The sequence below is a fragment of the Electrophorus electricus genome, chromosome 22 (genome assembly GCF_041902795.1).
Source record: "Electrophorus electricus isolate QZ-2024a chromosome 22, ASM4190279v1, whole genome shotgun sequence".
In the NCBI taxonomy this organism is placed as follows: Eukaryota; Metazoa; Chordata; class Actinopteri; order Gymnotiformes; family Gymnotidae; genus Electrophorus; species Electrophorus electricus.
The window spans coordinates 17312501-17340499 of NC_137518.1; the positions used below are offsets into that span (position 1 = coordinate 17312501).

The window sequence follows — 27999 nt, forward strand, 5'->3', positions numbered from 1 at the left end:
CGCATTTTTAACATGAAAGATCACTAATATTGTGGCCAAGCTCATTGGCTTTCCAACTGGGAAACTTTATCTGAAAAAATTATCTGAAGAAATTGGAATTTTTTTTGACTGATAAGTTTTCGTTGGATTTTATTTCATTTTGTTTGTGATAAACCTTAGCATATTGTCTTTATATCTTACCTGCTCACAGTATCTGACATTGCTACCTGTGAGAACGTTGAGGTGTTAAAGACTAACAGCAGGCCTAGCCTTTAATTGCAACAGTCAGTAGAGATTCCCCATTGTAAATCCATTTTTTCTGATAAGAAAAGACTTAATCTTAAGTGCGTATTGAAGTGGCTACCAGGAGCAGCCCATGAACTGTGCATGTTCATGTCTCCTCTGCTGTAAGTCCTGCTTCAGCTAATCACCTATGGGCCTTCATGAGCAAGACAAACAGTTTTTACAACAGATGTTGTCACAAAGCAGCTTTACAAATGTCTGAGTCCAAGCCCCCAGTGAGTAAGCCAAGGGTGACAGTGGCAAAGAAAAACTCCCCAGAGCATGATGAAGAAACATTGAGACGAACCGAGACTCAGAGGGGGGGCCCATCCTCCTCTGGCCGACAATGGTTACCACAATAGTAACAATATAGACAGTGGGGAGTAGAATAAATAGTGAAAGAGAAAAAAATAATAAAATGAAAAAATAAGCAATTAATGTTTAGTCCGTAGTCCGGCTTTCTAGAAGTCCTAGTCTGGTGCAGATGGTGTGTGTGTGTCCGAAACCCATCCCACACGCGAACATCCATCAAGGGCAACGGAGAAGTAGTTGGGTAGGTGTACCTCAGCAGAAAAAGAGAATAGATTATTAGGCATGTCCTGGTACGAGAGTGCATAAATTAGGGAACTATAATGTGCACGAAAAAAGAGGTGAAGTGACAGCATTATAACATCCCAGTTTACCATAACTCTCAATGACCATGGACCCCCAGGTCATACACCTTTTCCTAAGATGGGAATTAGTTATTAAAATACCTGACTGTGCAGATAGGTTCTCAGCCTAGCCTTAAATATTGAGACTGTCTTTGAGTCTCGAACATTTACAGGAAGTTTATTTCATAGTGTGGAGCTTTATCGGAAAAGGCTCTGCCCCCTGCGGTAGATTTTCTTATTCTTGGTACTAGTAAAGAGCCTGCACCTTTTGATCTAAGAAGACGTGGTGGATTGTGGATCGAAGTCTTCTCTAAGGTACTGTGGGGCAAGACCATTCAGTACTTTGAAGGTCATTAGAAGCATTTTATAATTGTAACGACTCTGCTGGTCTGAGTGCCGAAGGGCGTGGAGCAGGACACACAGACTCCCTCGATATAGTGAGACATTTATTGACATAACACATGAATAACGGTTGCACTCACACACAACATTAATGTCAGACATTACGTACACATTTAACTAAACACAGACTACAATAATGTTTTAACACGGACTACACACAAGTATTTACATACAACTGCAGACTCACAATGACCAACATAGTACACACACTATCAGAGATTTAAATAGACAAAAGACACAAGACATTAAACCCCGTACAGGTGCGTGCACTTACCAAGGGCGTGGTTACAAACAAGGTGAAACCCCCTGCACGCAGCAGGCCGTACCGCAGGGGGTGGGGGGAAGTGTCCCGTGATAATAATCAATATGACATTTTACTAGGAGCTAATGTAAAGTAGCTAAGATAGGCGTGATGTGATCAAATTTTCTAGTTCTAGTAAGAAGTCTGGCTGCTGCATTTTGAACTAGCTGGAACTTGTTTAGGCACTTAGTGGTACAGCCATATAGTAAGGCATTAAAGTAGTCCAATCTTGAAGTAATAAATGCATGGACTAGCTTTTCTGCATCATGTGAGGAGAGTATAAACCTAATCTAATGTTCCTGGGGTGGAAAAAGGCGGTCCTAGAAATATTATTTACATGAGCTTCGAACAAGAGACTGGGATCAATAATCACTTCAAGATCTTTAACTATTAGAGAAGATGTGATTGGGAGACCATTGAGGTTTATTGAGTAATTAGAGAGTGAGGACTACCTAGCTCTCTGTGGGCCTAATTGAAGCACCTCTGTTTTGTCAGGATCAAGTGAGCGAAAGTTCCTCAGCATCCAGTGTCTGACATCCTTTATGCATTTGTCAGTAATACTAAGCTGATATATGTCCTCTGGTTTGGCTGAGACATATAGCTGATTATCATCAGCGTAGCAGTGGAAACTAGCACAGTGTTTATGTAGAATGTCACCTAGAGGTAGTATATACATAAAGAAAAAAGCAGAGGCCCTAGAACAGATCCTTGTGTGACACAATAGCTAACCTTGGTGTATGCTGAGAAGTCTCCATTTACGTTAACAAACTGATAGTGACCAGCTAGATAAGATTTAAACCAGGAAAGGGCTATTCCCCTAATCCCAACAACATTTTCAAGTCTATCTAATAAAATGTTGTGATCTATAGTGTCAAATGCTGCACTCAGATCAAGCAATATAAGCAAGGGTCAGAAGCCAACAACAGGTCATTAACTACTTTAATCAGTGCTGTCTCTGTATTATGATGAGGCTGAAACCCTTACTGAAAGACTTCATGTATCTGGTTCTGATTCAGGTATAAGCTTAGGTGCTGAGCTACAGCTTTTTCTAAGACATTGGAAATAAATAGAAGGTTTGAGATCTGCCTGTAGTTTGACAGCTGACATGGGTCGAGGTTAGTTTTTTGATAAGTGGTGTGATTACTGCAAATTTGAATGATTTATGTATGGAGCCAATGTTCAAAGGAGTTTATTATGTTTAGTAAAGGTTAAATTACTTCAGGTAGGATTTCCTTAAGAAAGTGTGTGGGTAGTGGCTCTAGTAAGCATGTGGAGGATTTTGAGTGCAAGATCAAATATAAGTTCAGGCACTTGGATAGGTATAAAAGTCTTTTTTGGCTTGGTTGTTTTGATCCCTAAGTAGCTGCCTGATGTCACGTTAATACTCAGAATGCTATCTCTAATGTGCTTAATTTTCTCATTAAAGAAATTCATGAACTTATTACTATGTATGATGTTGTATTCTGAGCATTCGTGTCAGCTTTATTCCTAGTTAGATGTGCAATTGTACTAAAAATAAATCTAGGATTATTGTTATTTTCTATTAGGGTGGAGAGATGAGCTGTTCAAGTGGTAATAAGTGACTTTCTGTACTTGAGAAGGTTCTCCTTCCATGCAAGCTGGAAGACTATAAGTTTAGTGTGGTGCCATTGACATTCTCTTTTAAATTTTAAATGTGATCATTATACCAAGGTACTAAGTTTTTGTCCCAAATGTTTTGTGGAGAAACATCACTGAGTGTGCAGCGGAATACTGACTCTAAACATTCAGTCATTTGATCAAGATCCGGGGGTTTGGAGGGTATCCTAATCACAAATGATAAGTCTGGGAAATTTGCAATAAATCTAGATGCAGTGGCTGATGTAATCGTGCATCTGGTGTGGTAGCAAGTCGAGGTTACAATATTGTGGCTCATATGTAATTCAAGTGAATTGAGGGAATGGTCTGAAATGGCATCAGACTGGGGTAGTATGACTATGTTCTCTATGTCTGCACCATATGTCAGTATTAAGTCAAGCGTATGTCAACCAGACTGTGTTGGTTCTCTTATACATTGGGTGAAACCAATTGATTCTAATATAGAACTACAGGCTAATCTCAGAGGGTCTTGGGCACTATCAAGGTGAATATTGAAATCACCAACAATAATGGCTCCTTCTTCTAGAGTGACTAGATTAGAGAGGAAAACTGCAAGTTCATTAATACGTTCTGAGTAGGGTCCTGGTGGCCTGTGGATGCCAATTAGTGGAAGAGGCTGGTTGGGTTTCTTATTACTGTCTACATCATTTATGCTAGTAAAAATAATTTCAAAGGATTCAAAATCATAACCAGCTTTCTGGTTTATGCTTAATTTGTCAGTATAAATACCTGCAATACTGCCTCCATGGCCAGTTAGATGAGGACGTGTACATAGCTGTAGCCAGAAAGATACCCTTCGTTTAAAGCTTTGTTCTCATTTGGCTTGATCCAGGTTTCTGTTAGACAAAGTACATTAAATCTATGATCTGTTAGGATTTCATTTATCATGAGCACTTTAGGAATCTAACATTTAGTAAACCCAGCTTTAGATAAAAGGTGCAGGCAGTGTTCTATGAATCAGTTACTTTAATACTAATTAGATTGTTAAGACATGTTTTTCTTAGTTTTCTGTATTTTTGCTTATCTTGTGGAATAGACAGTGTCAATATGATGAACCTCGGTTGACGTAATGTAGTGAACAGCAGATGATTGAGCACTTTCAACAGGCTTCTCAGCAGGTGCCTCACTGAGTGGGGCAAATCTGTTGGACACACGAATGGGAGAAGTGTAGCGCTCCTGTGGGCGAGCAGAAGCCCGTCTATCTCGCCATAAAATCACCCATTCACCCCACTGCAAGGGCTGTAGTGCTGGACTTGAGGACATGTTAACTTTGCTTAAGGCATCCAGAACTGGTACTTCTGTTTCCTCAATAGGTCTAACACTTTCTAAGGTCTGGTTGCGGACCTCTGGAGCTAAAGTCTTCTCCATCAGACTAGCAATTAATGTACATTTCTCACAGATAAAACTATTGCTAATGATGGACGAAAAATAGCTATGTTGCACTCTGCCCACTGAAGAAGCGTGGAAGCGGCTATAATAGAAAAAGAAAAATGTTAACATTACTTCCGTTTTTGGGTAGTTCTTTGGTTGTAGTTTTTGATGATAGAGTAGTTGTCAATGCCTAGTGGAAGTTGCCGATTTCCAGGATGAAGATAAGTCCAAGGAAAAAATTGATAAAAAGTAAGAAAGCAGTAAGGGCTAGTATGCCTAAACAGTGGTGTTGGCACAAAACAGTTTTGAAAACAGGAAGCAGCATCACAGCAACTCAGAGGTGTTCTCTGCTGTAGGTACCTGAAACGCTTCAAGGTGATGAAGCCCAAAGTCCTTCGGAGCTGGTGCAGGCAGATCCTCAAGGGTCTTCACTTCCTGCACACACGGACCCCTCCCATCATACACCGGGACCTAAAGTGTGACAACATCTTCATAACAGGCCCCACAGGCTCTGTTAAGATTGGGGACCTTGGCCTGGCTACACTGAAGAGGGCCTCATTCGCTAAAAGCGTCATTGGTAATGACCAGCAGTTTTCAAAGAATTTTGCTCAAAGAATTCTTCTAATAAAACCCTCTAATTTATATTCTGCTACAGACTGTGTACACTACATAGAATAACACTTTCTAGGTGTCTTTATTTTCAAAAGCTTCTTATAATCTTCTGAAGTCTTGGATAGTCTTCACTAGTCCTGATATGGCAGGGCCTGTTTGTATTGTGTTGCCTGAGTGGCATGTGTGTCTGTGGTACCTGGCAGGCACTCCTGAATTCATGGCTCCAGAGATGTATGAGGAGCACTATGACGAGGCTGTGGACGTCTATGCCTTTGGCATGTGCATGCTGGAGATGGCCACATCCGAGTACCCATACTCCGAGTGCCAGAACGCTGCGCAGATCTACCGTAAAGTCACCAGTGTGAGTTGCCATGGCTATTATGCAATCTGACTCAGAACTATCTTTCAGCTGCGTTAGAGTTTTTAAAACTTTATGATATTTTTAGGGCTCAGACAGGTATTGATTTTGCATGTCAATATGATGAATCACTTTGAACTAGGACGACATCACTTTGCACATTTTTTTCTCTTCTCTGGAGTACAAGCAACATTACTGTACAGAGACAGAACAAGGCTTTTGTACTAGTTAAAAAACAAAAATAAACATCACTTTTTTGTCTCTTCTGTTCATTCCTTTAAATCTTTTCTTTTTTTTTGCAGAAATCACAATTAAAATGTTTTAGTGTTGTTTAGGTGTTTGCATGTGTAGGTATATAGACTTATTCTGATAAACTTCTTCTAAAAGAACAACACTTAAAATTGTATTTTAAACAATTGGAAATAAAGGTGCTTAATATAGATGAAACAGAATACAGAATTAACTACAACTGGGATTAGATCAGTTAGTCAGTAGTAGCTCAGTGGTTAAGGTACTTGACTTATAATTGGAAGGTTGATGGTTTAAGCCCCACCTTTGCCAAGTTACCACTGTTGGGCCCCTGTGCAAGGCCTTTAACCCTCAAGTTGTACTCAGTCATAATTGTAAGTAGCTTTGGGTAGAAGTGTTAGCGAAAAAGATATAAATGTAATCTTATTGAAATTAACAGGATGGGTAGAAACTAAAAGTGTAATTTTGTTTAATTGTAGACAATTTGTGGAAAGGTTTTATGGCCTATGTTAAAGATATTCACACTTGTTAAAATGTGTGTGGTGCGTTGAGCCCCACTGATACACACAGTGTTTCTGTTTGCTACATGTACAGGGAGTAAAGCCAGCCAGTTACAATAAGGTGATGGTGCCTGAGATTAAGGAAATCATAGGAGAGTGTATCCGCCATCGCTGGGAGGAGAGGTGAGATCACATCTCCACGGCTACTGCATCAGCATCAGTGCACTGACTGACTGACTGACTGATTGACTAGTTGATTGTTTTTTGATCAATTAACTTATTGGGAGAAAATAAACCATCTTAAAATGAAAGGGTAATATCATACCACTTCTTTTCCTCATGGTGGAGAAACATTAAGGTAAGAGAGAACTCTTCCTCTGAAAACTGAGGGTTGACCTGACACTGAGCACAAAGGCTAAATGATTACCACTCTTCATGTTGCACAATACATGCTGTCCTTCCACTCATGCACAGATTCTCATATGACTAATGCGCTTTACTACAACAGCTGTGCTCCACCAGAGTAATGTATCAAACATTAGAGCTGATATCACTGCTGCCCAGATGTATTCTATTCAGTTTATGACACTCCTGTTTTTATATATATAAATAAATTCAAGTCTGGCTTGAATCTGTTCTAAATACACGGACAGGCATTTAAATTTTTTTTAAAAAATATTCTCATTTTTAAAACATTTTGTAAAGCTGTTTGCCTTCCAAATGTATTCTTCTTCCATCACACCATTGTGCCACCTTTATCTAGATTGTCTGGAGGGACATACTGGTTTGTACTGTGGGAGTGGTGAGGAGTTTCACACTGTTTTGTCTCTGTAACAATGTGAAATGTTATTTTTCTGCGTATGCTCTTTTCCTCGAGGTTTTAACAACTGCATGTAGTGTGTTAAATCACACAAATCTGATTAGGTAAAGATGAGAAAAATCTATTTTGTGAACATAGCTTGAACCTGTATTCAAGTTGTAAATGTGTATGTGTGTGTGTGTGTGTGTGTGTGTGTGTTTGTATGTGCACGCATGTATCAGCTCTTCTTACCTGTTATCATGTGCTTAACTGTTTGTGATATCACACTGATGTTGCTCTAAAGCACTATTAGTTTACGGTTTCTTTTTAAGGAAACTTTAAGGAAAGGCTCAGATATACATCGGTTGCAGGAAAGAGTCACAGGCCCATGTGAACCCATCTTAGCAGCCCCTTTCTCTCTTCCTAGATACTCCATTAAGGATCTGCTGAATCATGCCTTCTTTGCGGAAGACACCGGAGTAAGGGTGGAACTCGCTGAGGAAGATGATGGTAAGAAGGCGTCGATCGCTCTCAGACTGTGGGTGGAGGACGCAAGGAAGCTGAAAGGGAAGTACAAGGACAGTGGCGCTATCGAGTTCACCTTTGACCTTGAGAGAGAGGTCCCAGAGGGAGTCGCCCAAGAAATGGTAATCATAGAGGAAACCATCACATTTTGAAAATATATGTACACTAAATATTTGAGCTTATATTTCATGTCTGGTAACAGACCTGTATTTCCCTCTTATTCTGGTTGTCTGGAGGTTCCTTTACTGAAAGGAAGAACAAAATATATCAGCAGGCTTTCCATATTTTACATGTCAAACTCTAAAAACAAAGGAAGACAGCAAGTTAAAAATTATTTAACAAGAATTGGATTCATTGATGAATCATCATGGAGAATGGTCACTGATCTCATTGTCAGAAAGTAGTGCAGTTGGAACTAATCTGTCCTAGGATACATAGATTGGGTGACACCCTGCCTTGTCTATGGAGGTCTAATGTTATTAATACAATTTAATTAACTGTAACATGAGTCTGAGCTTTGGATTGACTATTGGGACTTAATAATTATCAAAGTTAAAATTACACAGATACCGTGTAAGGCAGCCATGAACTAAATATATATATAAACAAGTTGTCATATACTCAGGTTGATTATTTTATTACAAACAACTACATACAGTTAAGGTCAAAATTATTAGCCCCTTTATGAAATTGAACAAATCCATTATCTTTTCTTAAGGAAATTACTGGTACAAAAGAGTTTATAGTATAATTAACTCAAAGACAATATCTCCACAAAGATATTTTATTGATGTACTAAATGGAAACAAGAAAAAACAAAAATGTCTAGCCTTCTGACAACTGGTAGTCAGTAGTGTAACTTTGATGACTCACAACTGTTACTGTAGTTCCTAACTAGATTGGCACATGTCTGTTAAGAGATCTTAGCCCATTCGTCAATGGCAAATTTTTCCAGATCATCAAAATTACATGGTTATTGAGCATGGACCTTAATCTTGAGCTCACACCAGATATTAACAATATGATTGAGATCTGGGCTTTGAGAGAGCCACTTTGATTTTGATGTCCTTCACAAGTTGGATCAAGTTGGATTGCGCTTATGGTCATTGTCTTGCTGAAAGACCCAACAATGTCCTAAAGCTAGATTGGCAGCAGATTTCTTCACATTATCAAAGCATACAAAATGTCAACATAATCTTCGTTCTTCATGACCCCAGCAAGGTTCTCTATGCCTGAAGCAGCAAAACCTCCCCACAGCATTATGTTCACTGTGCTTAACTGTGGAAATTGTGTTTTTAGGTTTGAAGACCTCTCTCCTCCTTCACTAAACAACAGCAACATCATCCATGTGCCTGAACATCACTAATTTAGTCTCATGAGACCAAAGTGTAGATTTCCAAAATTCACCCCCATGTTTCAAATGGTTACAGACAAATTTCAGTCTTGATTTAATGTGCCACTGTGTGAGCAATGTAGCTTTCTTTGGGTGAGGACCTCAAAGCCCACCATGGTGAAGAGCCCTACAATAGTCTTCCTATGAAACTTGAAAATCATCTTCACACAGATATGGGGGTTCTTGTTGGCATATCAGATTATTTTCCTCTCCAAAGTTTTTGATGTCTTGTGCTAGCGACCACACCCAGATTTGTTTCTAACAGCATGTGTCTTCTTGTACGTTGCAATGATTCAACATACAGCTGTTCTGGACATCACGAAATGCTTGGAAATGGCATAGCTATTGAAAATGTCATTACCATAGTATAACCGCCCCACTTAAGATGGGGATAAACTACCTTCAATCCGCAGTTCAGACTTGCTTGTTTTTTGATTCAATTATTAGATTACATTTATTTTGCTTTTTGATTAAATTACTTGTTACAAAGAATGTAAGAGTGGTGCCTCTCAATTTATCCTTTAAGTGTCAGTAGCCCTGTTCAATGAAGCCCATTTAATAGAGTTCAATGCTAACTGATAGCACCAGATGTGGTTCAGGTGCGGTTCAAGGCTAAATATTTAAAATTGCTACATTTTCTTGAAGAATTCACATGGGGACTAATAATTTTGACCACCCAAATTTTCATTACATTTTGTTATATATCAAACTTGAATATTTTTTTTAAAAATCTAAAAGGTAATAAATGGAGGCCTTTGCATTGATTGTAATGTTTTACTCTGTAAAGTTTTACAAATTGTGTTTATATTGGACAGATTTTTAGGGAATTGCTCTATAGCTCCTTATTTTTGGCTAATAGTTTTGACTTTAACAGTATAATAGTAAATTGATGCATTTCCAGTTCAAAGAGGAACCTCTATTTCAGAAAATGACACTTGTTTTAGCTGACTTCAAAAATGAAAAAAATGACTTGTATTTTATATTCCGAAGGTTGACTCTGGCTTCTTCTTGGAAAGTGATGTGAAGATTGTTAGTAAATCGATCCGGGACCGTGTGGCTCTGATAAAGTGGCGCAGGGAGAGGACAGTGTTCGGGAGTGAGGGTGAGATGGAAGAGAAGGGCGCTAGGACCCAGACGAATGCTGTGCCTCAGGATGCCCCTGCTGGGTTAGCACAGGGTAACCGAACTGAGCCCGAGGAGGCTGACAGTGTGCCCATGACTCTTCTCTCTAACACCCCCAGCAGTACTGCTACTACCACAACATGTGAGCAGCTGCAATTCCTGCATGTTACACATGGATAAAAAGAGCCAAGGTTTTTGTTCTGATTATTGTAAAATACAGAACTGATTTGCAATACAACAAAGCATTGAATTAATGTCATCTGAAGTATTTAATTGTGTGGTACCTGTTTTTCATAATTAACTATTGTTGTCAAGAAAACAATAAGCTTCACCCATTACCCACCTCCCACTGAATAAAATCAAAGTGCAATTTTTAAAAATCACACTGCAGTTGTGTACATCACTGCACTAAATGTTCTTAGACTTAGATTAGAATTTGCTTGTAAAATTAACAGTGCATACCAATTTTGATATATTGTAGTGGGTACAGAATTGTAACTGTGCCGGTAAATCGATGTGATGGACTGAATCAGTGTATTGTTACAGCTTTAATCGACAGACAATTGAGCCAAGGCTCACAGTTCCTTTTGGCCAACTTGCAAACTCACTGAACTCTTACGCAAACATAAACATTGGAAAATAATTTGACATTGGCTGCAGGGTGAGGTAGAAATCCGGACAGCCTTGGTGGAAATGATGGAGAGGGAGAGGGAGGCAGTCTTAAACAGGTCTAAGAATTTATGGCTAGCTGCAGAGTTTCACAGCACAAGTGAGTCAGCAGAATGACTTATCAGTGAACCTTTAAATGACCATGAAACAATCTCTCACCCACAGCTGTGTCTTCTGCAATTACAAATCTGCTTCCACTTTAACAGCTTTAATTATTGACTTTTACATAGAAAAGCATGTTTAGAGTTCCAGACTGCTGTGTGGTGCAGAGATCATCTGAGAGATATATTTCAAAAGCTTTCATTACAGTGAATATACCTTTAAACACAGATAAAAACAATCAGTTTTGAGGTCACAATACTTTGTGATGGGGAATGTGTAAACGTTTGCATTTGTTTTGCATTCACCTTATCTTTGCAGCAGACAGCATCACCAGCTCCGCAGTGATTACAGATGCTTTGAGCAACCAGCACAGCATTCCCTACCAGTCCCTGCCAGAGTCTATCTCCACTTCCCAGAGGCCCCTTAGCCCTCCAGCACAGCTCCTGGCTCATCTCACACCTCAGCTGCACCAGGGGGCCCAGCCACAGTCTACACCACAGCTGCACCAGGGGGCCCAGCCACAGCTTACACCTCAGCTGCATCAGGGGGTCCAGCCACAGCTTACACCTCAGCTGCATCAGGGGGCCCAGCCACAGCTTACACCTCAGCTGCATCAGGGGTCCCAGCCACAGCTTACACCTCAGCTGCATCAGGGGGCCCAGCCACAGCTTACACCTCAGCTGCATCAGGGGGCCCAGCCACAGCTTACACCTCAGCTGCATCAGGGGGCCCAGCAACAGCTTATACCCCAGCTGCACAAGGGAGCCCAGCCACAGCTTACACCTCAATTGCACCATGAGGCCCAAAAGCAGCTTGTTACTCAGCTACATCCGGGGGTCCAACATCAATCTGTAGTCCAGCATCAGCAAGAGACTCTGCAGCAGCCTGAACCTGCCCAGCTGCTTCGAGGGGCCCAGCAACAGCCAAGTACCCTGCTGCATCAGGAGGCCCAGCAACAACCTACTCTCCACTTGCATCATGGGGCCCAGCAGCAACAGCCTGCTGCCCAGTTTGTCCATGGGATCCAGCAAATGCCTGGTGTACAACCACAAGCAAGTGTTCTGATGCATCAGCACCAAGCAACTGCCCAGTTGCACCATGGGGCACAGCTGCACCAGGGAACTTATCAGCAGTCTTCTAAACTGATACACCAAGGATCCCTTCCACAGGCATCAGTCCAGCTGCATCAGAGCCTTTACCAGCAGTCTCCCCCAGTAAGACAACGTTGAAGTTCCCTTTTTATTGTAGTTACAACACCCTCAAAACCCCCAAACCTAAACCCCAAAATAAAACATAATAATCTTGCCTACTCTTAATTTATATCTTTTTTTCTTTTTTTTTAAGATTTGTGGGGTTTTTTTATTATTTTTTTAATTTTACATAGGAATCATGCATGTGTTCTTATTTTTTATCTGTGGCTGACTATTTAGCAACGCGGGAGTATTCCTTGTGAGTTCCAAGATTCTCTCTTGTCCCTCACAAAATTGATTGGTACCAGATATGGCAGTACCTCTGTCCTGTCCTATATTAAGTCTTAACGGAACATGCTTTCAGAACACTATAGTTTATATTAAATGTTTTTGCAAGAATATATTTCTAAAAGGCCACAAAAAGACTACAGAAAGTATAAAAAAGATAACAAAATGCAACTGATTCTCTGTTGCAAATTACTGAACAGAGCTATCTCCAGCAGCCTCTCCTGGTTTCTGTTTTAACTCACTTCATCAAGCTTGCTGTAGTTCATCCCTTTGTCTCCTCTCAAACTTTAGCTAATAATTCCCGTGGTCACATCAAAACACGCATTCCCAAAACAAGCAAATATGATTGCAGATGACACTAAATGATAACTATTGAGCCACCAAGCAAGATTTATGTAACATTAACTACTCACAATCTTTCATTTATTATTAGCCTTTTAGTTGATTTTGGGTTTAGCAGTCTTTAAGCAGTGTTCCCATTATTGTCAAATTCACAGTCAGTTTCTGTAAAAGTCTTTGTGTTTTTCAGCCCACTGCTACAGTGGTCAATTCTCAGACTATGTCTGCTCCAGCAACACCAGCTCCAACTACACTGTCAGCACAAGAGGTAAGATTCATACAGTCATTATGTAGCTTACAAAGGACCATCCGCTCAAAACAACAGTATAGCTTCATACTAAATGTTTGTGTGTGTAGCATCTGTGTATCCATGTAAGCTTGCTTTTGTTTTCATGGTGTAGTGGCTTAGTATTTTAATTTAGCTTCTTCTTCCTTCTTGTGTTTTTATTTCTCTCAGTTTCACCTCTATCTCCATCCTGCAGCTTTGCTGTCCCAGGTAGACCGTCTCAGACCTGTAGATCCACCCTCATCTTCCTGTCTCTAAGCTCTCAGTCATTGGCCTTTGGATCACCATTTTCAATGGGAATAATGCACTGATTTCAATGCTTAAAATATCTTAATAGACCATTTCATTTGAAATAAACTACATTTTCACATTGGTTAAGAAACACTTACTCCAAAAATGTTGCTAATGATAATTATTGAAAGCTAGCAGACGCATTTTCTCCCCACTGTTAACACTGTTACCATTTTTGGAAACAGAGTTCCAAAACTGTTTTGGGGAGCATTTTCAGAGAAAACCTCATGCGCACCTGGGCAACATGAGTGTGAAAGCAGTTTCACTGAGCTCCATCTCTTGCTTCTAGACCTTAGCAACTCTGCAGCCAGTTGTGGAGCCACCTTCAGATGTACAGCCCCATCCTCAGCACCTGCTCCAATCAGCATCCACTATGCTCAGCAGTACTCCTCTTTCTCAACCACAGCCAAGTGTTCATACCACACCCATTATCCAACCTCTTCAGATTTCCACTCAGGTATGTAAATTAAACAAAAACTCACGGTCATGTTTTCAGCCTAATGTATTCCTAAAATCCCAGATTTGGCATACCCTTGCGGGACGGATATCTGTTGAGCTCAGTCTTAGCTTATGCTGCTTTCACATTACGTGGCCTCCAAATTTGAAATAAAACATCTTTTATACTACGTGACCACAGTGTTCTGGAATTAATTGTAAAATCAAAATTCACAGAATGTCCTTACCAATTTACCACACCAAATTCCCAAACTACCACTGAATATCCTGAAAATTAGGAACTTGTAATGATGTGCCCTTATAGGCCACTTAGTGAAGAATCCAGTGGTTTCCTAATTCTGTTTATTTTTGTTTAATTTTTTTTCTTCCTCAGTTCCCTTCACCATACCCTGTTTTGCCCACAGTGGGCACTCCTACCGGAAGTGAGGCAAGGCCCATTTCCCCTATCCCATACTCCTCCCCGTACCCCAGCAGTGCCCCTCTTACACCCACACCCTACCACTCGACCGCCCCAATTCATGCCCTACTGCCTCTCGCCCCCACTCAGGCTGTGAGCACCATATCTGGAGCAGGTACACCCCAAACCCCTGTAGCTGCTCCTCTGGGCTTACCAGCCTCCATCCCACTCCTGGGAATGGCCCATCCCCCATCCCTTGCCCCGCTGCAACAGCAGCAGGGGTACTCTTCTGCCCCACCGCCAAAGCCCCAACCCACCCAGCCATCGCTAGCCTTCTGTCCTGCACTGTCACAGCCTCCATGCTTCGTTCAGCCGCCAAACCCTTGCGTCTCTGCTCCACCTGCACAGGTACATGCTGTTTCAGTCCATTGTTCTGCACAAGGACACAAACAATGATCTGTGCTGTTTCTGCCATTGTGCTGCTGCTAAGCAGGCCTGAACAAATCTTCATTTACAAAGTCCACTTTTGCACATGTTAATATAGTGATGTTTTAGAAAAACACACTACTTATGGACAGGTGGAGTCTACAGAAGGGCTTTATCAGAAGGGTGGCTTTAACTGTAGCAGTGTTGAGGTCAGGTCTGGGGAGGAGTGGTGCTCACTGATGGTGCTGCAGTGCATGTTAAGTAGTTCAGAGCCAAACTGTGACGTCTGTTGGAATGGAATGGAAAGGAATCAAATATCAGAGTAAAGCCCAACGTGCCATCCTCTTCCTCCCCAGGAGGACAGCCTGGTGCACACCCATGCCGAACTAACTCATGTCCAGTCTGCTCCACACAGAGAGGAACCTGAGCCTGCACTTTTTACTGTGCCCAGCAGTGGTAGGTGTTATAGTCTTAACTTTATATCACATTTAAAGTATTATGAGGGTAGTTTAATAGCTATTATATATGCAACTCAATGTGTGTACCTCAAATAATATAATTTGCCAATGTATTATGTAAGACATAATGAGTAAATGAATGTTGATGAATTAGAAGGTGTTGTGTTTGTTTTGGTATTATATCACCAGCTTCAAAATGTCTTTATTTGATATTACACTGTAATGAAATATCATCCAGCTGTTGCAGTCAGACCCCAGCAGATTGCCCCCGAGAGCCCTGCACTTTCTCTGCAGCCTGCTGGAGGCCAGATGGCAGCGGCTGTGGTTGAAAGTGGCGGTGGATCCAGCAGCAGCACTCATCAGTTCCCAGACACCACATCAGGATTCATTCACCCTCCATCTGAGCCCAGCCAGGAGGTAGACCCAACTCTGTTATAGTCGCACACTCAGAGAGGACGTATAATGTCAGAGCAGTCATGGCACAGTACAGCATTGACAGATCTGGAATATCATAACCATTATAGATGTGAACAATGCACTAAGGGAGCATTAATGTCAGTGCAGTCATGGGAAAGTAACATGGGCATTGTAATGCAGTCATAGACAAAATACACAAATCCGGTGCTTGGGTGAGAGTAGAACATGCTCCATTTGAATTTTACTTGAGTTATAGTAAAATCGTACGTAGTATTTTTGGTATAGCATAACTATTGGTGGGAGAAATTCAATTCAGTGTAATGTTGCAATATTTGTGGTTTAAAAATAGCAATGAGGCCAAAATAGCCATATTTCATTATTTAATTATGAATATTTTTAATGTACATTGAGCCCATTATTAGACTAATTATCAAAAGGCATATTTCCACAAAGGGTCATGTTATAATACTTTATAATAAAAATAATATTTTAAATGTTTTTTGTAGCATGTTCCATCTTCTACCTATTTTAACTGAAAAGAGTTGTCAGAAGTTGTCTGTGTGCAGTTGAAAGTCCACTGGGGAAATATGAAGGATTTAATGTGCTTTAACAGTGTCCAAAATCATACTTCATCATGATATCAAATGAAGCGTGGAAAATAATACCCCTAACTAGTTTACTCAATTTAGACATAGACAGTTGTTTTTGCACCTTTGTTCCCTTTTCCCCTAATTTATGGGGATAATTGGCAGCTAGTATTATGTACCATGATTCTGGGCATGACTCCTATTCATATCTGCTGTTGTTAGCTTGTTAACAAGAGGTTACATTCCTCTGGCTAGCTAACCAGAGTTGTGCCTTACATTAGTATGTTTTTCATTTGATTGTGAAGTCTTAAAGGAGGAAATCCTGCAATGTTGAGGTAATCATAGTAGGTATTTGAAAACGAAGGAATCCTTCTGTCCATAAATGTACAAAAATACTTCAGGTAGGCTAACTGGTGACATGATGAAGGTAACAGATTTACCTTACCAGAGTTTTTTGTGACTGATCTCGTTACATTTGTTTTACAGGAACCAGTCCCCATGCCACTTCCCAGCTATACTTGTGACAGGTAAACTGCACATGAATTTTGCTCTTATGTCATATGACATATTTTGACATATTATGCCATATTTTGCATAATATATGAATGCATGTGCTTCTGGTGTACCTTAGAGAAGTTGATGTCTTCTTGTGGGTTGTCCAGTTTGAATTCCGACGCGGCCTCGGGTAAAGAGATGAGTGACGGCTATGACAGCACCGTGAGCGGAGGGAAAGGTGATGGCAAGACCAGGAAACACCACCGCAAGTCTGCCCGCATGCGCTCGCGCCAGGAGAAGGCCAGCAGACCCAAACTTAGCATGCTCAATGTGAGTTTTCCGCCCTTTCACCCTCTGTTTTTTTTAAAATGAGCACTCCATAAACCCCATAAATGCCCTTGTTTCTCTCTGTCCGTCTGACCGTCTCTTCCTTTCACGTCATTAGGTTTGTGATACAGGCGATAAAATGGTAGAATGCCAGCTAGAAACCCATAATCATAAAATGGTGACCTTCAAATTTGATCTGGATGGAGATGCCCCTGAAGAAATAGCCATTTACATGGTGAGGGCATTGTTTCAAATTACTGCACATCCAAGAGATTCATAATATGACAATAAATATAAAACTGATCTTTATACCAGTGCATCACTGAATCGTGTGCACTTAGGTGGAGAATGGCTTCATTTTGCCCATAGAGAAGGAGATCTTCATCGACCAGCTAAAGGACATTGTGGACAAGGCTGAGGACATGCTGAACGAGGAGGTAGAGGGGGAGAGACCAGCTGCCTCTCCACTTCAGGGCCACCCTCTCAGCAGGGCTGGGGATGAGGTGTGGGAAAATATGATATGGATTTCTTTGAAATCAAGACCTTGGCAGTGGGAGGAGATGTGCTTTAGGGTTACTAAGGATTATATCTTTTATTGCTTGTGCTGTGTTTTCCAGGGTGGGAAAGGGCAGAAAGAAGGAGTATCTCAGCCTGTCTATCAGCAAAATGGTAAACTCTCAAACTCTCACTAGGAATGGAATGGAGCTCAATACAAATTACTAAAATGTTACAACCACAATGTATACATACATACATAAACCCTAACCCTGACCCTGACCCTGACCCTGATCCTGACCCTAACCCTAACCCTAACCTAACCCTGACCCTGACCCTAACCCTGACCCTGACCCTAACCCTAACCCTAACCCTAATCCTAACCCTGACATTGACCCTAACCCTGACCCTAACCCTAACCCTAACCCTGACCCTGATCCTGACCCTGACCCTAACCCGAACCCTAACCTAACCTAACCTGACCCTAACCCTAAACCTAATCCTAATCCTAACCCTGACCCTAACCCTAACCCTGACCTTGACCCTGACCCTGACCCTGACCCTAACCCTAACCCTAACCTAACCCTGACCCTGACCCTGACCCTAACCCTAACCCTAACCCTAAACCTAATCCTAACCCTGACCCTAACCCTAACCCTAACCCTAACCCTGACCTTGACCCTAACCCTAACCCTGACCCTGACCCTAACCCTAAACCTAATCCTAACCCTGACCCTAACCCTAACCCTGACCTTGACCCTAACCCTGACCCTAACCCTAATCCTAACCCTGACATTGACCCTAACCCTGACCCTAACCCTAACCCTAACCCTAATCCTAACCCTGACCCTGACCCTAACCCTAACCACAATGTATACATACATACATAACAGCAACAGCTTAGTTCCAGACTCAGGACTTCAACAGAGTGATTTAGACAGAAAACTGAACTCTGAGAAGAATGTCCTTGCCTGACTTTTCCCCCCACAGTGCTCCATACTGGTAAGAGGTGGTTCATTATTTGCCCTGTGGATGAACCTCCTGTAGCAAGTGAGGAGGCATCCTCAGAAGGAGCTACAGCTACAAAGATACCCTCAACCAGCACATTGACTGAAGGTGTTGCTGCTGCTCAGCCTGACATTGCCTCAATACAGCCACTAGAGGGCAGCACAGCATCTGGTTCTGTTTCTATAGGTAATGGCTGGTTTATTTTGTCAGTAGTAACATTCTCAAAGATGCAAATATACTCTTTATTTAGGTCGCATTTCACATATTTTTTATTTTACTTAAGCATTGGTTTACTGAGTACTAATAGTTACGTTTCAGCTGGTAATGATCTCCTGAATGGATTTAACAGATTGTTTATCCCGTATATTCGCTTTATTGTAATTCAGACTCAGAAGGCTATGCCACAGCGCCCCCATCTGGCGATAGCGATGCTCATGGATTTTGCAGCCCACTCTCTCTGATCACCACAGACCCCTTATCCTTGGCTGTGTTCTCTCCGGTGCCGCTGGTTCCCCTGCCTGCCAGCCTGAAAGCGCAGAATGCCTCCCATCCAGAAGATGGCAGCACCTTGACTTCAGTCCAGTTCCGAGTGCAGCACGCACAGCCTGGCACAGCCCTGCGCAGCTCTCTGTCCATGGATGAGGCCCAGAATGGAAAACTCAGCTCGCTTTCGACGGTCCCTGCGGCCCAGCCGGTGGCGGAGCTCGTCTGTGGTGCACCTGTTTCGGACACCGTTCCCTGCTGCCCACTAGTCATGCCACTAGTGCTGGATGTGAGCACAGGTGCCACACGTTCCTCACCGCTCACTCCCCCGCTCCCACAGGATGGCCTGTCCGCGCGTGAGCAGTTGCAGTCTGTCTCGGCTGCCCACGGAGAACGTGCCCAGCACCCCGTTGTGCGGCAGCAGCCTTTTGCCACTATGGGTGGTGCCAAGGCCCCATCGCTGCCCCAAAGTCCTGCCCCCTCACAACACCACCTTGCCCCCAATGAATCGGATGGTGAGGGGCGGGGCCGGGTAGGGTTTGTGGACAGCACAATAAAGACGCTAGATGAAAAGCTGAGGAACCTGCTGTATCAGGAATACGTGCCCATGTACCCATCAGGTACCATGGCTGAGACACCTGGCTCGGGGACGGAGTACATCCATTCTCCGCCAGGACCAGAGTGTGCGACAGCAGGGTCAGGGACCAGCACCCCCAGCCTCGTTGGAGAGGGCCGGATGAGGGCAGGGGAGCAGCTGGTAAATTTACTGCATTATCCAGGGTTTGATTTTCCCCATATCCCTGTTACAAAACATTGAGGGAGTAATTGTAGACACCTTCCCATAGCATTTCCAGGTTTAGGGGATTCTACAACTAATGTGAATTTCCAAAATATTTTTATGAGGGAATTGAAAAACTCTGGGAGTTGTGGTCTTTTGAACACTGTCCCTGTCTCTTCATAGCCACAGATCCCTGAGAGAGTGGACAGTCTGAGCACGCTCAGTGACTCCGCAGTTGGTGGTATAACAAAACCTTTTGCTGATTGTACTGTGTATTCTACAGTCACACAGAGGTTTATCCTTCAGACAAAACAAGGAACAGAATATAAATATGTAAAATTGAATATAAATATGACACCTATTATAAATATTTTTAATATGTAGAAATAACCTTTATTATGCATTATATGATGCTCATAGTAACCAAAAGTAATTCTCTCTGTAGTCACGGTGTCAAAGAAAAATGTTATGTCCCACTCTACCTCCTGCTCGGGCTCCAGGAGTCGCTTTAAGGTACCTGCTTCTTCTAAATCCTCAAAGTCCAGTGTCACCCTGCTTACTATACAAATATTATTTAAAAAAAAAAACAATGAATAGTTCACATGGCAAAGCGTTTTGTGTATCATAGATTTAATAAAATATGAAAAAACCCTATTTAACTTTTACTTACATTTGCAGAATTTTCTCTGCTGTGAATTCATTTAGGCACAGCCCATTTAATTAAGTTGGATAAATGGTGAAAATACTTGTTGTCATGCAATATTAGTCCCAGCACCCTCGTGTGATTTGCTGTCTAACTTTTTTTAAAATCTGTTTGTTTCCCTAAATTACACTTTATGCCAATAACTGAAAAATCAGATGATTCCTGGCCCTCCTGACATTCTGTCTGAACAACAAAGGAAGCAGCGAAGCTGGAGCAGCACAGCCTCTCCGGCACACCCCAGTGCCTTCTTTGGGGAGCACAGTGCTGGTTTAGAGTCGTCCATGCCAGCCAGCGCCATTGGCCGCTTCTCAGTGACGAGCACGGAGGATGAGGTCACGCGCAGTAAAAACAGCAGCAGGTATTCCGCCCCGCCCGATTTCTACTTGGATGCCCCGCCGTCTCTGATGAAGCAGGGTTCGCTGCCACGGGCACAAACCTCGGCCCCGGCGGACGTTCCTACCCGCCTCATGTCCTCTGACTCCGGGGCGGAGAGCAGCCCAGCCAAAATGCTTGCCTCCACCCCGTCTCGGCAAGGACGCTCAGAGCGGAGAGGAAGTGACCTCATGAAGAGGGCGGTGGCTTTCCTGAGGCGCACGGGCCGCAGCAGCAGCGTGCAGAGCTCTGACTCCCCAAGCAGGCAGGGCGGGATGTACTGCTCCTACATGAGCAGTGACAACGACTCAGAGATGGAGGAGTCAGACATAAAGAAAGAGCTACAGAGGCTGAGGGAGAAGTGAGTTCTGAGCTTGTGGGTGCATGAGAGTTCATGTGAAATAAAAAAGGAGTGTGTGTGTGTGTGTGTGTGTGTGTGTGTGTGTGTGTGTGTGTGTGGCTAATACAGGAGTTTTAAGTTCCATTGGACCTGTGCACTATATATATTTTATATTCACCTGATTTAAGCCAGCTAGCTAATTCTCAAGCCCTTCTTGAACTCAAACAAGTATGTTAAAGTCAATAAAATCAGAGCTGATCTGTGCTAACGTTCTCCAGTATCGAGTCGGGGCTGTATCCTAACACCTCTTATTCTCCTGTAGACATATGCAGGAGATTTCAGAGCTGCAGGCTCACCAGCGTGGGGAGATCGAGCTGCTCTATTTACGGCTTGGTAAGCCACCCCCGCCTGGCCTCAGCCTCACCTCCACGGTGCCCCCTGCTGGACGCAGACGCAAAGCCAGCAAGCACAAACTCAGGGCTGGTAAATTGCTCAGTCCCCTTGTCCAGCAGTTGAGAAGCGTCTCGAAAACAAGTGACAGCGGCAAAGTCAATGATGCTGCAAAGTACAGTGAGTCAGATGCTTTGATCTCAAGGAATATTAGCGTAATGTCTTAAATGTATTTCAAGATAATCTAAATGCATATAGTGTCATGGCTATGCATTATATATACAATAAATGACCCTGTCACTTACTTGAAAACTGCATGCATGTTCTCTGTCTGAGTGGTTTACAAATTAGGATTCTGGATGAAAAATAAGACATTTGGTTTTTTTCCCTTGTTTTCTCCACCAGGTGAGCCTGCTCTGAGTTTAAACGGGTCTCCAGTCAGGGCCTCAGAGCTGCCCGAGAGCAGAGCTCGTGCAGGAACGGCCACTCTCCCCAGCTCAATCTCACACCCTGTCCAGACCCAGCAGCCTTGCTCCCTCAAGGGCTCCGTGTCCTCCGACAACATCTACGCGAGACTGCAGACTGCAGACAGACCAGGAGCTTACAGCCAGCCAGGACACAGTGAGCATGCAGCGCGAACATTTAAGATCACAGTTAAGATTAGGAATTAAGACTGCTATGCTTTTGCAAAGTCAGCTCAAAAAACAAAACCCCAAACCTTTACTTTTTTAGAAAATAAATATAAAAACTGCAATCTATTTTTCTAATATGTGCTTATGCTTATTTTTTTGGCTACTGCATAGGAGCAGAAAATGGACCGCACGGATGTTCTGGTGTATATTAACGAGGTTTCTCTGACTACTGTCAGCTTCCTGTATCACATGTGGATCACTCTATATGGTCCTGGTGCAGCTGGAACAGAGCCGAGGACTCTAGTGGGAACTCCTGGTCTCATGGTGCCTTTTGTTTTTGTCTTCTTTTCCCTCTCATCCGCTCTTCTTTTCCTTCTCATCCGCTCTTCTTTTCCCTCTCATCCGCTCTTCTTTTCCCTCTCATCCGCTCTCCGGCACACAGGTTGGCCTCCTGCCTGTCCCCCAGCAGCTGAGACGAGGACCTATAAGACTAGCAGTAAACCACGTGCTAGATTCCTCAACGGACCAGTTTCTCTCTCCATCTGTTTGTATCTCTTTCCTATCCCACTCCAACAACCCCTTGATTGATTGGCATCCCTACCTGCATCTCTTTCTTTTTTCACACGGGTGTCCTCCTTTTTACTTCGGTCTACTTTTTCAGTGCTTGTTTTGTTATTCCTTCCCTTTATACTCAGAATTAAAGAATAATGGGGTTGTATCTGATTCAAGTTCACTTGTGGTTGGCTTCAAAGTGCCAGTGTTTTTATTGGGTTTTTGATGTGTACCAGAGTTCTTAATTCCCAGTTGGTAGTGATTTCTAAGGAGTTGAACAGAGTGGAGCTAATGTTCTGCTGACTTTAATTCACTCCTATGTGAATAGCCTTAGTCTGAACAATGTAACTATTCATCCCATAATTGTTCATCCTCTTTTCTGTTTGTGTTAAATATTTTTAATCAGTATGAATATTTTTTTATATTACATTCCCAGAGTGTTTTCTCATATTCATTTCATTGAAATTACACAGTTCAATGGTACGTTGGCTATAACCTACTGTACTTGCTAGGATGCATTCTGTGACAAAGCACTTTTGTAAGTCGCTCTGGATAAGAGCATCTGCCAAATGCCATAGATGTTCTGAAGACACTTTGAAAAACCTTATTCAAGACTTCTCAAACACATACCTCAAACCTAAATTCAAGACTTAATTCAATCCTAAACTTCAATTCTAGACTTCACGCAAACCCAAACTTCAAACCTAAATTCAACACATCACTCAAACCCAAACTGTAGAGCTGGATCAGTCTAGATCAGATAAAACAGTCTAGATCAAATTTAAAAATGTTATGTTTTATATCTAGTTATATCTATTTTATGTTTTATAGTAGTTCTGAACCATTAATGGTGAATTTTGTTCTCTAGGGTCAACACTGAAACGCATCTGTCTGGGGAAAGAGCGCAGCAACAGTAACTATCCTTTTGCTTTCACAATTGCTTTTCTTAAATATAGCGGTAAAGTATCTTTTTTACAGACCCTTTTACTTGCTGCACTTTATTGTGTTGTGATTTTGAATGGATAAAATTGCCATTTTTATCCATAGATTTACAATTAATCACCCATAATGACAAAGTGAAAACATGTTTTTCAAGAGTTTCTACATTTTATTATATATGAAAAATAAATGAAATCTCTTAATCACAAAACTATTCAGCTGCAGGTTTTAAGGGAGTAACTGCAGTGTATTGTGGTTAAAGATAGTAGTAGTAAAAACTGCAGCATAGCACACAATTCCAAAGAAACAAGATGTTTCAGAGGTCCGTTATGAGAAGCAAAATGCTTCTGAAGTTCTAGGACTTCAGCAGTGGTTAGATTTTTTTTGAGGAGTGAGTTTCTTTGAAATTTGAGATACTAGAATTTTCTCTGTGATTAGAATAGTCACTATCAGAGCACCTCTGGTCACTATTAGATCATGAACAGAAGTCCTGGTTATATGATCACCATTGCTGGGCATTGTCACACATCTTAGTCACACTAATATCTGATTTCTCAGGGTCTCCTCCAGGTGCATCAAATCAACCCCAGATGCCACCTGGCTCAACGCCACCTCCCCACCACTCAGTTGTGGGCCTGGCTCAGGCACAGACTAACAACAGCAACAATAAATCTGACCTGTTCCCTGTGGAGCTGCAGAGCCTGGTGGGGGTATGGGTTCAGGAAGCGTGGAGCCCCACACGTTCTCGCTCACTCCACCTGAATTGTCAGTATATTGCCAGAACCAGGAGCCAGAGCACTGCAGGGGTGAGGAACATAGCTCTACATATAAGTGCTACCATGGCTACTAAATAATGAATGCCTACAGGTGCCAGTCATTAATGTTCAGATTAAATTCTGGGGTCTTCATTGTTAGTCATGGTAGGTTTTTAAGCAGTCATTCCCAGAATTCTGAACTATTTCACTGGACACAAGCTTATTACATACACCTGTCTCATATTGTCTCCATTAGTCTCACCTATAAATCTCCCCCTCCTCTACCTTTCACTGCTAGGAATTGTTAGTTTCACTGAACAGTTTCCTCATTGCTTTTAGATTACTTACTCTATGATTTTGGGATTGCCATTTTTGGATTTGTCTGCTCTAGTTTTTTTTTCTTTCTGTTGCTATAATTATCCATACAATTGCTAATTTTACTATGTGAAACACCAAAACAGCCATATCTTTTCCTGCACTTCACTCATCACCTTGGTTTTCTCTAGATACTCCCAAAATCTGCAGCTGTAACAGCAGTTTCCCAGCTGCCCCTCTCCTGGCCCAGGATCCATTCCCACACCTGCCCTCTGACAGCTGACCCCTTGCCTGGTTTCCATGATGGACCCCCGGTGCATGGCTACCCTTTCAGAGAGGCTCTGGGGTCACCCCTCTACATCACCCACTGGCCTGAATTACCCACACCCGTCGGGCAGGGAGTGTTGTCATTTCCCACCTGGAAAACATCACCTCCTCCACACCACTTGCACAACAGGACCCTGTAGCTTCTACACCTGATGGATGTTCCCACTGTAGCCTACAGCTGAATTTCTCCACAGTATCCTTAAAGCGCTGTTTGACATGATAGTGTGTACAGCCCATTAATGTACTCTGTTATCTGAATCTCCTATAGGCATGCACTGTATAACTAATACTGTATATGTAACTGACCCAACAAATTATGTAAATATAGATGTATCCTTTACACCAGATCATTTATCTACATTTAGCATGTATATTTTAAGGCTCTGTTTTTGAAATTTGTCCATATTTAGGTGTACAGTGTTTTGTTTTTGTTTTGTTTTTTTATCAGTTTAAGCCTACTTGTGTGCATAACCTGCCAGTGGTAACAACATGAACTATGAACATTTATAAACTTATCTTTATGTAATTACACTCTTTATTATGATCACACATTACTGTACAGTCATTCACTGTATATAAGTGTATATAAGACAATCATATTGACATGTCACTCAGCTCCTAATTTCAAATTAATTAAAATAATTGCAATGAATATGTAAATAGTATTGTAATACAGAATCATTTCATATGTAAACAAGCCAATGAGAGATTCAGCATGTAGCCACAGTCACAACCATCAATGTAAAATCTCAATTTTGTCCTGGCTCATTAATGCTTCATGTATTCTGGACTGAGACATGGCTGGAAATGTAGCATCCTTATAATGCCCCAAGGAAACATGGACAAATCCTGAAAGAGTTTTCAAGAGTGCCTTGAACAGTAGGTTTGGACGCTCTATGTGAACAGCAATACCATTTCACTGAGAAAACCTTATTTTCAGAAATGTTTGAGAAATGTATTTGTAATAGGAGTCTGGAAACACAAAGGACAATCTTGCTGTTTTCTTGTGTACTCAACTGAGTACACAAGACATTATGTGAGTAGTTGGTCAAGATCATTTTAAAGGATCTATATTTACATTGTAAATAACAAATTGTTTTGGACCCATGACTGTTTTTGACAGCGCAGTTAATGTTAAATTTGTCAATCTGGCATCGTCAGCCGGATAGTTAGTAGCTGTGACAGAGGAATCCAAACAATCCAGTGTACATGTAAATTCATATGCCTGTGTTTCTCAATCCTAGTTCTGGGCTTTGCTGTCTAGCCTGCTACTGCACAGCCATCTCATGAACGGCTCGTTAATTATCTTATGATTCAGGTGCAGAGAAGCAGAAATGCACGCACAGCAGGTATAGGAGGAATCGAGAAACTGGACTGGCAAGCAGGGCTAGAACGCTATATGTGTACTGAGGTGGAAGCACACAGACATAGTGAATAGTGCTCTGGGCAAAAGAGAGCGGCCCTCTCTACCTACACACAGTTTGCATTACAACTTAAGTCTGCTACAGCATATGTAACATTTCATAAAATATAATGTGTTTGTGTGTGTTTTCTAGTTACAAAAGACTTTACAGTCATCCATGTATTTGAAAATGCTTTGTATCCACCTTCTACCCACCCCAGTGAGATCAGGGTTATGTAAGACTGCCTTACTCCACAGACATAGGTTGAAAACATTATTATTCAATAACATGACAAATAAGGATTCTTCTTAGAAGTTAAAAAGGTGTATAATTGTGCAATGTACAGTTGCAGGGCTATTTTAATTAACTTTAAGGTAGAAGAGTGCTTTTGGTAAGCTTTTCTGCTGTTGTAACCTAGCTATGCAGATGCTCCCACATGCATTTCCTGCCCTTAGATTCTTTGCTCTTATACGCTTGTACTAAAATACCTATGCTTATCCTGCAGGCTGCTCTTCATGTATTTGCAGACTAAGATGAAGTCTGGATACTGTAATCCCATAAGCACAGACATTAAATCTTTATTGCTTATCTGTGTTGTTTGGGGGAGGATATTTTATTTTTTTGGCAAGTGACTTTTTTGGTGTTCATGGGCTTTTTACATTTTGGATAATGCAGCAACACATTATGCAAACAAGTAAGGGCAGGAATTATAAAGATAAAAAGATAAGCAAAACATATAAACACATATACCAGGGGTCTGGGCAAAACTATCAATCAATATTTGCTATCAGTCTGCTATCAATATCAATATCAATATTTGCTATCAATGTCATTGTACACATTCAGCAATTTAAGTGCCAATTTGTTATAAGAGAAATGCAAAGCAATCATGTAATGATGAAATTCAGCGTAGAACGAGACAAATGTTGGTAGTTTATCACTCCCTTTACACTTGGGGATGTACAATTTGGACATAATATAATTACAGTATTATTAAAGAAATGAATAGTAAGGTCATTAAAGGTCATTAACAAAAAACATCATACTGAAATGCAAGTAATTTGAAGTAAGAGCTGGAAAACCATTTTTCAGTGTCAGTTCAAAATGCTGAATATATTCACAGGAAAATAATTCTTCAGTGGTTTCACATTGTGAATGAAAGAAACTACAAGTATTTTCAAAAGCAAATTTGCCACTAAGAAGATCATTAACAGATGACAGAATTTTGAAGCTTTATATATTCTTGCAAATTCTCTCAACACTAAATTGAAATTTAGTCACAAAATCAAATCACCATTTTTATCCAGTTGGTCAGAAATTGAATGCTCAAACCAAATAGGTTTAACAGATTAATACTAATTAATATTTGATTATAGTTAATATTTCCAGTTAATAAGTCTATTATTAAGTGTTTTTTGGGAGTTTAAATAACTCAAAATAAGACCTTAGTGTGTGATTTTAATAAAAAATCTAAACCTCTACATTTATTAAATAAGCTATTCAGGATATGGAACCACATAGTAGTGATCTCTCTTATGTAGGATTTAAGACAGTTAATTATAAATGTCCCCATTAGTGACTTAATGTGTTTTGTT

General features: G+C 41.4%; 1 protein-coding gene across 10 annotated transcripts in view; it reads left to right on the plus strand.

Annotated features, from left to right (window-relative positions):
- The window catches only part of wnk2 (WNK lysine deficient protein kinase 2), a 42305-nt gene extending 15313 nt beyond the window's left edge, over positions 1 to 26992 (plus strand). For 2 of the 10 annotated variants that reach the window (XM_035520429.2, XM_081705581.1), the window contains exons 3-30: positions 4983 to 5203; positions 5442 to 5599; positions 6440 to 6528; positions 7572 to 7791; positions 10053 to 10326; positions 11274 to 12169; positions 12963 to 13040; positions 13230 to 13268; positions 13639 to 13806; positions 14179 to 14610; positions 14985 to 15084; positions 15325 to 15503; positions 16577 to 16617; positions 16753 to 16915; positions 17031 to 17147; positions 17254 to 17415; positions 17530 to 17581; positions 18398 to 18601; positions 18802 to 19655; positions 19860 to 19917; positions 20122 to 20189; positions 20535 to 21112; positions 21414 to 21661; positions 21887 to 22102; positions 22556 to 22657; positions 23534 to 23578; positions 24163 to 24410; positions 24866 to 26992. In XM_035520429.2, the coding sequence (XP_035376322.1) occupies positions 4983 to 5203; positions 5442 to 5599; positions 6440 to 6528; positions 7572 to 7791; positions 10053 to 10326; positions 11274 to 12169; positions 12963 to 13040; positions 13230 to 13268; positions 13639 to 13806; positions 14179 to 14610; positions 14985 to 15084; positions 15325 to 15503; positions 16577 to 16617; positions 16753 to 16915; positions 17031 to 17147; positions 17254 to 17415; positions 17530 to 17581; positions 18398 to 18601; positions 18802 to 19655; positions 19860 to 19917; positions 20122 to 20189; positions 20535 to 21112; positions 21414 to 21661; positions 21887 to 22102; positions 22556 to 22657; positions 23534 to 23578; positions 24163 to 24410; positions 24866 to 25141 (6286 nt within the window). In that variant the 3' untranslated portion in view covers positions 25142 to 26992. The other 8 variants (XM_035520430.2, XM_035520432.2, XM_081705579.1 and 5 more) reach the window with 8 other exon arrangements.
- The last annotated feature ends 1007 nt before the right edge of the window (positions 26993 to 27999 follow it).